This window comes from Myripristis murdjan, chromosome 2 (genome assembly GCF_902150065.1).
Source record: "Myripristis murdjan chromosome 2, fMyrMur1.1, whole genome shotgun sequence".
NCBI lineage: Eukaryota > Metazoa > Chordata > Actinopteri > Holocentriformes > Holocentridae > Myripristis > Myripristis murdjan.
In genome coordinates this window covers 5,032,834-5,045,341 of record NC_043981.1, presented here as the reverse complement: position 1 = coordinate 5,045,341, position 12,508 = coordinate 5,032,834, and the positions used below count along the sequence as shown (strand labels likewise).

Here is a 12,508-nt window from a genome sequence, read left to right as displayed (position 1 = left end):
TATTTGAGCCTCCAGAGCATTTTTTTTAATGGCTTGGATTCATCTTGCTCTTGACCAGTTTTAGATGCTCACTGGCCTCTCCTTCCTATTTAAATATAATTAAAAACAGTTAATTTTATTGAGATTTTCTCTGCAGTGCTACCAATAAATTAAGGACTTTAATCTGAAATAGTCAAATTTAAGGTTCTCAAACTACTATGCATAACTTCGGTGGATATTATTATAATATTTAGACAGACATATAGCCTGCATGCCTTGTTTGACTTGAATATGAATTGAGTTGCATTGGTCTTAAAAAAAAAAAAAAAAAAAAAAAAAATCTTGAAAAGTGCTATTTTTTGTGACTTTATTCTGAAGGAATAAAGAAAAAAAGCAGAGAAAAGATATATTCATCAAAACAGTTTGAAGCATTTCCGTAACTTTAGGTTTTGTTGCTGAAGAAAAACAAGCAAAAAACAGTCCATGCATAACTAACACTACAAATTATGCACGACTCAAGCACATAGGCTGAATACACAGCAGTGCAGTATTTTGCTCAAGGGCACTTTGTCAGCACACAGGGCTGATGGACGCACTAGTGGATCTGTGAAATTTCATTCATGAGAAAGTTTTTCGAACCTCTCAGTCACTATGCCACGACAAAAACTCCAGATAAAACAACATAACGATGGGATCTGCCCTCACAAACGAGTCATTTGGCCGTGATGAAGATTTTATTCTGCTGCTCTGAACGTGTGAATCACAGTTTGAGTGGAAAACAGGCCGATTTTCTCACTGCTTTTGGGGAAACCCCGACCCGAGCAGGCAGCTAGGTTGGATGCCAACCCGTCATCATGTTGCTACGAGTCTCTGAAGGAGTAGTGTGTATGTGTGTGTGTGTGTGTGTGTGTGTGTTGACCTTTTCCCAGGTTCCAGTCTGCTGCGAGGCTGTAAACAATAGCAGATGTGCAGCTCCCCTCTGTTTGGCTGCACACGTTTGTGTTGAGTTTTCATTAAGGATTTATGTAATCCTGTCAGTGTGTCATTTATTTATCCAGCTTATCTGTCACTTGCTTCAAAAAATCTGCTACTGAAGCACGTGGGCAGACTGCCGATTGTGTGCAACCTGCAAAAACAAAAACTAACTCTTCCGATGACGTCATTCCCTGCATGTTAACTCAGTTTTAATGTTATTTTCATTGCGATTTCCACTGTTTCTGCTGCATTTTAGATACGGTTACCAACAATTTTACCTTATATAGATATCTTTAAATATGCATTTCCTTCTTTGTTTCCTTTTCTGTTCTCTTCTTTCAGTGTTTTCCCCCACTGTGTGATGATACAGAGTTTCTGTTTCATCCACTTGGTAAATTAATGAAATAAAACTCGAACTAATGAGATCCTCGGAAGGATTTTTTTTTCTTTTTTTCACATTGCAGCCTGGGTTTGTTCTCCCCGGGGAGCGCTCTGTTCTCTAACTCTCTAATTCTCCACTTTATTCTGCATGTTTACTGTATTTACTCATCCACAGGCTCTTCACAGACCCTCTCTCCCCGCTGAATCACAGCCTCTCTGCCAAATCTGCGTCCTCTGCTTGCACTAATTTGCTCTAATCTTTGAAAAATCCCTCTGATTTCTTTGCTTAGCTCTTGCAGTTTTTCACCTTTTGTCTCATTTTCTCTTATTTTTTTTACTTTTTCCTTTCTTACATGACCTTTTGCAGGGTAACAGTGGCCCTGACCATTGAACGTGAGGATTATTGACACCGTTACTCAGCTAAAAGCCTAAAATATGATGTAGGAAACAAAATACATGACTACAATTTGAAAATGATGCTTTGCACTGACAGGTAAGATGAGCTAACTGCTTGATTTTGAAGGACTTCAATACCCAGAATTCCTTAGGTGACATCAGAGCCGAGTCTTTGACGCCTGTGGAATTCTTCACAGTTTTTCAGCAGCCTTAACCAAGCAAACAAAGTGCCATCAACTAATCCCAACTGCAGTAAAACCTCATCACTGCCACTTTATTTGCTATACATGCATTACAGCTCACTTAAAAAGCTATTATCCCCTTACTTTCTCTTTAAATTTCCCCTTGAATGGATTCAAAAGTGGAGATAAACATTATTATTCCATATTGCACAACAAGGTCACATCCATATTGTGTCTCTGCTGGTTGCAGCTTCATTGAAGCTCCATCACACTGACACTGACTGAAATATCCAACGCCAAGATGCCATTGTTTTATGGCTGCAGCTTCACATCACATTGAAAAGATCTCCATGTCTTGTGCAGCATTTTAGACACATTTCCCTGGAATTCAGGAGACATGTTTGGGATATTTGGAAACCTCGGGATCTCAACCTCAGGAGCACGACCTAAAAACTCACTGGCTTTCATAAAGTTTGGCTCAGTCGTCTAAAATTTGGCATTTATGCAGATGCATATTGTAAAAGGTATTTTTCTTTTTTTTGCGCATCACCTTTTCCCCATGTTTTTCAAAGCAATTATGAATTTGCTCAGGTTGCAAAGGGTTAAACTGATAAAACATCTGTATTTTTTTGTATTAAATCTTGACTGGTGTGGAGATTATAGCGTGTCTGTGTTCCTACAACAGACTCAGTTAAACGTGAGAGCGTCCTTGGCCACAGACGTGCTAAACATAGAACGGAGTGGCCCTCCAATCCGTCCCCTCCCTCCGCCGAAACTCCTCATGATGACTAATCTCTGCTCTCCAAACTCTTCCTCCCACACAGCCTCTCCCGGCCACACGTCCCGCTTCCCTGCCTGTCTCTCTCTCTCCCTCTCCCCCCTCTCTGCCTTGTCTCACCCTCCTCTCCGACCTGTCTGTAAACTGAGGGAGATCCCCGTCAGCCTCTGCACAGCCTCGCTCGCACCTCAATCAATCACCTCCTCCTGCAGAGTGCATTATCTGCTCATTATGAGAAATTGGGGTTTAACTGCGTGTCTAATGAGCAGACCGGCTGCTAATTCATTAAGACACCTCCCCAAGACTGACAAGCGTAAGTTATGTAAGCTGAGAAGTGACAGGCAAGTATAAAAGTGTCAAAAAAAGATCAAAACTTAGCTCAGAAAAGAATAGCTACAAAGTCTGTCAGGATCACTGTTAAATTTTAAATTGGCCATCAAAATAAAGACTTTAACTATTTTTGCGAGAAGAGGTGTCTAGGATGTTTTGATCTGTTTTTCCCTTTTCTACAGCACGCCTTCTCCTCCTGCTCCTGGAGCGCCGTGCTGGATGCTGTTTGAAGGTACAGAGGATCTCAGCAACGTTCAGATCTCAGTGGTGCAGGGCTGCGCGCCTGCTGGCCCGTGAGGTGCTGCGTTTAGTGGATCAAACCATCATTTAGGAGATCCCATTTGCCTATCAGCAGAAAGCCAGTAGTGCCTTGGCTTTGGCCCACCATCCTGACAGGTTTGGCAGCCAATTCTGCAGTCGGCCGACCTTTATTTCTTTCTATTTTAACCTTCTGAAACCTGAACACAACTGCAGTTTTGGAAAGGAAAAATGAAAAACATTTTTTTTTAAATAAATAAATAAAAATAAAAGCTAAACCTAAAACAAACTAAACAAACTAATAAATTCATTAATTAAAAAAATAACGTAGCTACAGAAAAAAAGGCAAAATAAAATAAACAAATAAATAAATAAATAAATAAATAACACAAATTAGGTTAAAAAAAAGAATAAAGAAAAAGTTAAAAAAAAGAATATATACCAAAAACTAAAATATTGTAAGAATTTAAGACCACATAATTAAATAAATAAATAAAAGTAATAGCAATATTTTTTTTTTTTTGAGAGAAATGATATTAATTCCATTCAGGTTTCAGAGGGTTAAAATCCCCATTTCACAGTAAAAGTTCATTTCCTGCCCTGTGACTGTGACTGTGAAACTCCGAGCTTCTCCTCCTCCCAGAATCCTGGAGACTCACTGGATAATAAGGCCGAGTCACTGTCCTTTGATTCGGTTTCACCGGCAAAACGCTGCAAAATGACTCAGACCAAAGCAGCAGGATCCTCAGGGCTCTGACGGACCTCCACCATCTCTCTCTCTCTCTCTCTGTCACACACACACACGCACACACACACACAGACACATTTCTACGAATCAAATTTTCGAGCTAGAACTAATTTGAGTGAGTGGGTGTTTCCTGTGGCAGGGTGTGGAAAGTCTCAGCTGTCTCTCTGTCCTCCATCAGCATCTATTCTATGTAGAGTTTTTCCATTGCACTTGCACATGTAAAGCCCCGACTATGGTTATCTTACAGTATCAGCACCATTTTGTTTTCCACTGAGTGGGTGTGGGATTGTAGGAGCGCAGCGTGCAGAAAAAAAGCCCCAGCATGCTTTGAATGCACACCCAGTGTAACATATGACAGGCTCCTCCCATTACAGAGCGAGAAAATGAAATTTTTTGCATCCTTGATGTGATTTTATGGACACTTTTGGTCTTTTATCAGAGGTAATTTTGAGATCTGTGTGTTTAAATGTTAGTGCCGCATGACACAAACAAATACAGACATTTCCTAAAGGAGAGACTTTTTCCTGCCGCTCCAGGCTGCGCTGTTTTGTTATTTTCTGCTCAGCTCTCTCAGCGTGCTGGAAAAAAAAAATCACGCTGTCACAGCTCCCACGGATCGCCTACGGTGGCCCACAGGGGACAGGAATCGCATTCAGGGCTTTCACACATGAGCGGCTGACAGCTCAACAGAAATATGGGAACAGGTGAATTCAGAAGAAGGTGTTAGGCATTTTTGAGGGGTGTTTTTTTTTTTTTTTTTTTTTTTGCTCACGGTGTATTTACAAGACAATTCATGGACATTGGGGGTCAGTTTCAAACCAAAGTTCCTCTCTTTTGTGACCCACAACAAACCAAACAGTGAGGAACACCCAGAGGAAGCCATAGAAGCGCGTGGATGATACACACAAATTTGTTCATCCTCCAGACTATTGGAAGCAATCGCCCAGGAAAAGGCTGGAGGCGCCTGATGAAAAGCAAAAGCCTTTTCTCTCTGTACCAACAATTGAAAACATGACTCATCGCCCTCCAGCAACCAAACAATCTCTCGCTCAATCATATCCAGCATCAGCTCCCGTAAGTGAAGCCAAACCTGGTGGCTCACCTTGAAGCGCTCTAGCATCGACCAAATGTTTAAAAAGTCAACGTGAAACATAGTGTTCGTGAGAATATACATGCTCAAAGAGGATTTTTCAATCTGTGTTGCATTATTATTGAAATCAAATTTGTCTCATTCTCATTTATACTTGGCATATAAGGTTCTGAATCTTAAAATAAATCTTTATACAAAAACGTATGACCAATATGGTGATCTAAAAAAATCAGACATGGTCCGTTCATGACCATGTTATGTTTTTATGGGTTTTTTTTCTTCTTCTTTTAAAGGAATGACATTATCCAAGAGCTTTCCCTGCCTTTGATTTGTTGTGGTGTGTAACCCTGGAGTCGCTCCAATAATGCTCTAATGAAACTCATAACAAAATATTTCATCATGATAGGCCTCCTTAGAGAATCTTCATTACGTATATTGTTCTAAATGCTGTTTCAGGGACTTTTTTTATCCAGAGAAGAATGAAATTGTGGAGGAAACAGTGGATGTTTATCATTTTTGGCATGAAAAAAAAAAACACATTACTTTCCAGTGATCTCATGATGTCAGTCTTTACACAGCTCAGTGATGTACAATTATTTCCACCCACGGTAATCTCAGTCAGAATGAGTCTCACCCGTCCAAACAGTGTAACGCCTGCCCTTTCAATGATCCCAAACACTGAAAGTTAAACATTTGTTTACCTGGTAAAATGGGAGGAACAACTGATTACAGCCAGCTGGCACAATCAATCCAGGCCCTGATTAACCTGCTGCACATGTGAGACTCGCTATTGGTCGAGATAATCACACATCACTTTCTGCAATGAGCCGATTTGGAAGAGTTTGTGAAAACAACTTGGGTCATGAAATCACTGGAGGACTGCATAAGCCGCCTAAGTCGATAAAACCTTCATAAATTTCAGAAATCACAGTGTGTTTCTCTCCCTAACTGATTTCCTCTTGCTTTCAGTTTTGTGTGACCCCCTCCCTTCATTATGTCCCTCCCCAACATCCTGTTATAACAGGAAACACATCAAATCAAAGAAGTAAGACGTCATCTGATTGGGTCTTTATAGATTTAAAGATAGATTTAAATAGCAGCTGCTTCAGTCAAAATGTGCATGTATTGTTCTTGGTGTTGGCCTTTAAGAAATATTCAGCTGAATCTTATTACACAACTATCTGCAAATGTCTGCTGTCCCGAAATAGGCACGAGGCACTGTTGAAAATGGCGTATTGTTTTTAAAAGTAGACAAATTTAGAAAGCTGTTTGTGCTGCAAAGCAGGACAGAAAATGAAAGTGGCAGCTATTTGCTAAAGGGGATACTATCTCTGACCAAGGCCTCTGTCCTACAGACCTCCATTAAGAGTGGGAAAGCAACACTAATCATGTCAGGGGTGTATTATCACTGCAGTCCGGCTTGTTTTGTGTGGAAAAGGTTAAAAAAAAAAAAAAAAAAAAAAGGAAACTAGATTGAGTCATCACTGCAGTCTATTCAAAAAACTCCAAACACTTGATGAAAACCCAACCGACTGTGTCGCTGTTATTATCAATGTCTTTTCGGCTTCGCTTTTATCATCCATTAACTGTCCGCCAAATTCAATTCAATGGCAATTCCATAATGGTGCTGGCATTTGCGGCTGATGCTTTGTGAGTGCAAGGTCCCCCGCTCTCATCTGACAAGTTCACCGCGGATGAGTCAGCCGAGGCAGAGGAGCACTGCAGGCTGCTGGCTCTGAAGCCCGGCTACACCCTCCTCAGCCCACTTAACCCACCTTTATGGACTGACACTAATCGTCATGACATGAGGACATAAAGAGCATTTTACCAGCACAAAATATGTCTCATATTCAGTCTCATATTCAGTGTTAAAATCTTGCTTTTTCTCCAAACATCTGCCAGTGGGATGTGATAAGCCCACTTGTTTCCAATGCAGTTCGCTCGTTTGCTCGCTTCAATAATTCTTTAGTATAAATCTGTTGAAAAGAGGCAGAATAAGTCAGATCTGCCCACTAGGATCAAGAAAATGACATTTGATTCAAGAAAATTCTGGTTGCAGTTGATTAGCAGTATTTGTGAATACAGTTTATTAAAGGGGCTATCATTCACAAATGCTTTTCTTTCATTCATATTTGTAGATGTTTTATTTGAGGTCATAGTTTACTAACAGCTTTATTTACCTGCAAGACAATGCAACTTCACATTATATAGCAACTTGCCACCGGTTCCCTTATATTGCAGCCAAAATCAGCAAGTCCTCCAAACCACATAAATCATTTGTTCACCCTCTCATACAATCAACAGGAGCCTTTTCTAAATTAGTAAAGGAGCATCTCTGATATTAATTCCTGAGTAAGATAGGCACTAAAAATACTTGGTTAAGGTTAGGTAAGGTCAGGGTTGAGCTCATGTTTAGCTACCCAAATACAAACATTACTCTCGCTTGGATTTGAATTTGAGTCGGCTGAATGAAAGTCATGTTGATTGACCCATCTGCCACCCCATCAAACCTCCTTATGAGGCCTTTGTTGCCCCCTACAACAACCCTGGAAACCACAATAATTCTATAGGAAATACAAGAAGGACACTTCACTGCAAAACTTTGATCACAGGGGAGAAGAACACCTTAAAGTATTATAAGGTCACCATGCACTCACTACTGAATTTCACAGACACATTAGAGGTCTCCATGGTGATATTATAATAATAGCAGAGAGGATAAAGTAAAATAAGGTCACAGTTAAACCATCTTCTGGATTACTACAAGTATTTATGAGACTATTATAGAGCTATTACAGTGATACTAGGGTCATTTGGCAAGTGTTTTCATGTGAATCTCACCTAATCTTGTTCCTGTTCTTTTTTTCGAATATGATAGGGATATTACAGGGATATTAAAATCATTTGGTGAGAGCTTTCCTGTCAATCTCACCAAATCTTCCCTTTTCGCTTTTGTAATATTAGAAGAATATTACAGGAACATGGGAGTCATTTTGATGAGTGTCTCACCAAATCCCGTATGTCTCCTCTTTTCTCGCGATATTCCCAGTATTTGAGCAGCATTCAACTGGTTGTAAATACTACGGGGAGCTGCGGCCCCGGGTCGCTGTCCGTGGTGCTGAAACATTAACCGGCTCTAAGTGCATCAGGAGGGCAGGACTCCAATATGATTAGTGAGGCCAGACGGAGCTCAGGGGTCAGCTGTGAGTCATGTCTGCCAACGGGATTTCCTATGATATTTCCTATGGTATTCCTATGGTTTAGGAAATTTCTGGCAATTATGGCGTTTTCATCCATTGTAGAGTTCCTGTAGTGTTCCTATAATGACTTATGGTGTGTTTGTAGTATATTAGTTTGTGATGATGAGTTTATAGGGATGGCATTTTATATTATTTTACTTCCTATTGCATTCATAATATTCCTATAGGCATATCACTGGCACTCAACGGAGAGTTTGTTGTGAGCTTATGAGACTTTCTTGTGGCTCCTATGTGAGTATTATTCTTAATAGCCTATTGATATATTCTTGTAGGGGGGGTTACAATGTGCTCACTGCAAAAAAAAAAAAAAAAATCTACATCTTAGTCTCATACTCAATCAATTTTTCTTCAAACAAGTGGAAATAATCTGCCCGTGGGATGTAATAATCCCACTTGTGTAATGAATGTTTAATGTTTAATGAATCAAGTGTCATTTTCTTAATCCTAGTGGGCTCATCTGCCTTACTTCGCCTTGTTTCAATAGATTTATGCTTGTTCGCGGAAAAAGTCCTGACACAAGTGATAGCCTACTGCATTGGAAACAAGTGGAATTATCTCATCCCACTGGCAGATTTTTTTTTACACTATTTGAAGACAAAACAAGATTTTAACAATGAAGATAAGGCCGTTTGCTTATATTTTTTGCAGTATCTGTTGTATGCATCAATGAGAAATGTTATTTTACCCCCTGAAGTGCCATGATAATATTAATATACCTTATTTATTAGGATTCTATGTGCAAGTTTGCTCTAATATTTGCATGATGGACTTCTGAAATGTATTATAGGTATTACAATAGCTGTTTTTATCCTTAGATTAATGTTTTTTTCAGTGCTGCAATAAAGTGGGAATGATATGAGTTATTATTGCATCCTCCTTTAGGTGATCATACGGCCACAAAACCGCACTAAAACCAACGCAACGGCTCCAACAACACCCCCTCCTCATGCTGTCAGTCCCAGCAGGGCGTCTCTCTCTCTCTCTCTCTCTCTCTCTCTCTCTCTCTCTCTCTCCACTGTTTGTTATGTTGTTGCAGTGAACAGTGATTCATGCAAGCAGCCAGACATCTGAGCCGACCCCGGCTAGGCAAATTGCATCAGTGACGCAATTTTGCACTGGTGTAAACAGATCAGAGAGATGAATGAAGCCAAGGCTGGAGGAAAAAAAGAAAAAGAAAGAAAAACCTTCCACATCTTTCACTTGGAGGAGAAACAGCAATCGCAGGACTAATGATTATCATGTAAATATCACAGTAAAACAGGCTACAAGTCTCTATAGGGTTATTATAGTGATGTGTCTCCGGGGTTAACAGTAGATCTGAGAGCAGAACATGCAGTTCTGACTGGAGCAACTTGTACTGATACAGTACTTGCACTTCTAAATCAGCCAAGTGGAGTTAATACTGCCTAGATAACCCAATAGAAACATTTTAATGCATATTACTCCCTAAAGAACCAAAAAAAAAAAAAAAAAAAAAAAAAACTAGTAATGCTATAATAAATGTGAAAAGGGATGCTATGCAAACACCACAGATGAACTATTAACTGTTTAAAACATCCAATTCAAATGATATTGCGTTTGGGAGGAGAAAAACAGCGTAAAGTGCAGAAAAGCAGCTGTAAAGTCAGTCCAGCATCACTACAGGGGAAGTAGAGTGATTTCCCAGCAGGTCAGGTCGTGATGTGCGCTGCCTGCCTCGCCGCTTGCCACTTCATTAGACTACGTTGGGAAACTGCATTAGTGGTCACGGTGAGCTTACCGTATCGGGCGGCCGTCCCCAGCCGGTAAGAGGCGGTGATGAGGAGGCACAGAGCCGCCCAGAGCCGCGGGGACTTCATGGTACATCCACAAACACTGAGCCGAGGTCCGCTTCAGCTTCAGCAGCTCTCCATCTCTGACAGGCTGCTGCAAGACAGGAGGCAAGGCTGCTCCGCTCTGAGGGAGGAGTGTGTGTGTGTGTGTGTGTGTGTGTGTGTGTGTGTGTGTGTGTGTGTGTGTGTGTGTGTGTGTGTGTAGGAGCAGTAGTGTGAGGAGAGAGAGAGAGAGAGAGAGAGAGAGAGAGAGAGAGAGAGAGAGAGAGAGAGAGAGAAAGAGGAAGGGCTGGATGGAAAACCCAGGCCACATGAGGCGCCACACTGCAAGAAATATCCGTCTTAACAAGTCAGACTTGTTAGTGTTTAAAAAAAAAAAAAAAAAAAATCTATATTCATCTTAAAACCAGTGGGAAAAAATATCAGCCTTCACCTATCACCACTGCAAAGCAAATCCAACTTTATTTACAGGATCTAGCACTTTTCCAACAAATAAATGCAATGCAACGTGCCTTACAGTTCAGCAAACTAGTCCAATACACGGTGGAAAAAGACAATAACAATAACACAACAGCCTCTGTGCCAATAAAAGGTGTGTGTTATAGGAGCGACCTTTATATGACTTTATAAAACTTAACCATCTTGAACTGAATATACTCAGGGGTAATAATAATACCCAAGGATAATAACAAAATGAGTTCAAAATTTATGAAGGCTGAGCTGAACTGACGAGAAAAGGTCAATGACATGAGCAGTAAAAATAAGCAGTAATAAATTAAATAAAGCCTTAAAAATAAAAGTAATCACTTGGCTAAACAAAAACAGCATGGTCCACAGATTAACTTTGAAGCTGCAAATGCTAATACAAGCACTATTACTGCAAGCACTATTACAGCTCTTATTACTGCTGTGACTACTTCAGCTTTTACTGCTACTGCAGTGATACCGGTTACTAGTGCTGGGTGTGTTGCACACAGTATTGTTTTATTTTCAAGTTGCTTTGTGTAAGTAACAAGTTGCATGGAAACTGTGCAACCTGCAACTGTGGCATTTATGTTACAGCCAACCTGATTGTTATTACTCGTATTATGCACTATTTCTGCTGCTTGTACATCTATTCTTGCTCCTACGACAATTACTGCTGTTATAAATGCTACTATAACTTTACTGATTGTTACTATCATTTTGACTATGGCTTCTTATACTCCTTCTACTAAACTGTTTCTAGCCGCTTGCTATTATAGCAGCCAGTAGGTGATTTTAGGGGGGATACCACCCACCTTGTTAGCAAAATGACCAAAAAGATCTCACTTTTAGTTTAATATGTTAGTCTAGTCTGCCTGACTCATTGATCCTTCATCTGACTGATGTTGTTGCAAGTTAAAACCCATGGCCTTGACCACGGCTCTGAAATATCAGCGGCCTCGCTGTGCTGTGTATTGATAAATTCCTGGTGCTGTCCATGGTACTGAAGTAACCGTACCTTTTTCTTTTAATGCTGCCCTTCTGTCAGTCTCATCTCAGATCAATAATGTTCTCTAAACTACATGCTATAAATACTCAACTCTATGCTCTATTGAAGCCTATAACCTTCATGATCAAAGTGTCAAGTAGCAACGTGTTGTTGTGGAAGAGCAGGAGGATCATAGACATACGCTGCTGTCTGTATTCCTATAATATTCCTTTAATATTTCTATGATCATGAAGTAGCGTCTCCGCAGCTGAAAATACACCCCACACTGAGACACCACTAATAAAATATTTTAGGGGAGACATGACTACCTTTACAGCTTTTACTCTTGGTGGTTGGTGTAACCTGGGAGTGGAGCAGGTCATGTGATTTAGGACAAAGTTTATACTTTAGAGGTATAAAGTTTATACTATCAAAATACATGAATACACAGTTATACTATAAAAAGGAAATAGTAGGGAGAGGAGGAGGATAACTGGATAAAATGGAATTGTTGAATTTGAAATGTCAAAGTTAAGGCGTCCTGCCACCATGTCCTTTGGGAGGTGTACATGGGTGTGTGTGTGTGTGTTGGTTGGTGGTGTGGGAGCAGGGGGGTGCTCCCATTGAGCCAGCCCTCTGTTAAAAATAACAAATCACCTATTGAACACAGCTATTTCTATTACAAATGCTACCATAATTATGATTACTACTATTATTAATGCTCCTATGACTATTGCTACTTCAGCAATTATGCAGATGCTTCAATAATACTAGTAATACTAATAATACAACTCTTCCTACCACTACAAATGCTTCAATGACTATTATTTCTAGTAAACTCCTGCTTCTGCCACTTCAGCTTGACTT

General features: G+C 40.1%; 1 protein-coding gene across 1 annotated transcript in view; it reads right to left on the bottom strand.

Annotated features, from left to right (window-relative positions):
- ptprnb (protein tyrosine phosphatase receptor type Nb) overlaps nucleotides 1-10,311 on the bottom strand; it is a 38,180-nt gene extending 27,869 nt beyond the window's left edge. Inside the window, 1 exon segment of the mRNA XM_030074936.1 lies at nucleotides 10,137-10,311. Within this exon segment, the coding sequence (XP_029930796.1) occupies nucleotides 10,137-10,215 (79 nt within the window). The 5' untranslated portion in view covers nucleotides 10,216-10,311.
- Between the last annotated feature and the right edge of the window lie 2,197 nt (nucleotides 10,312-12,508).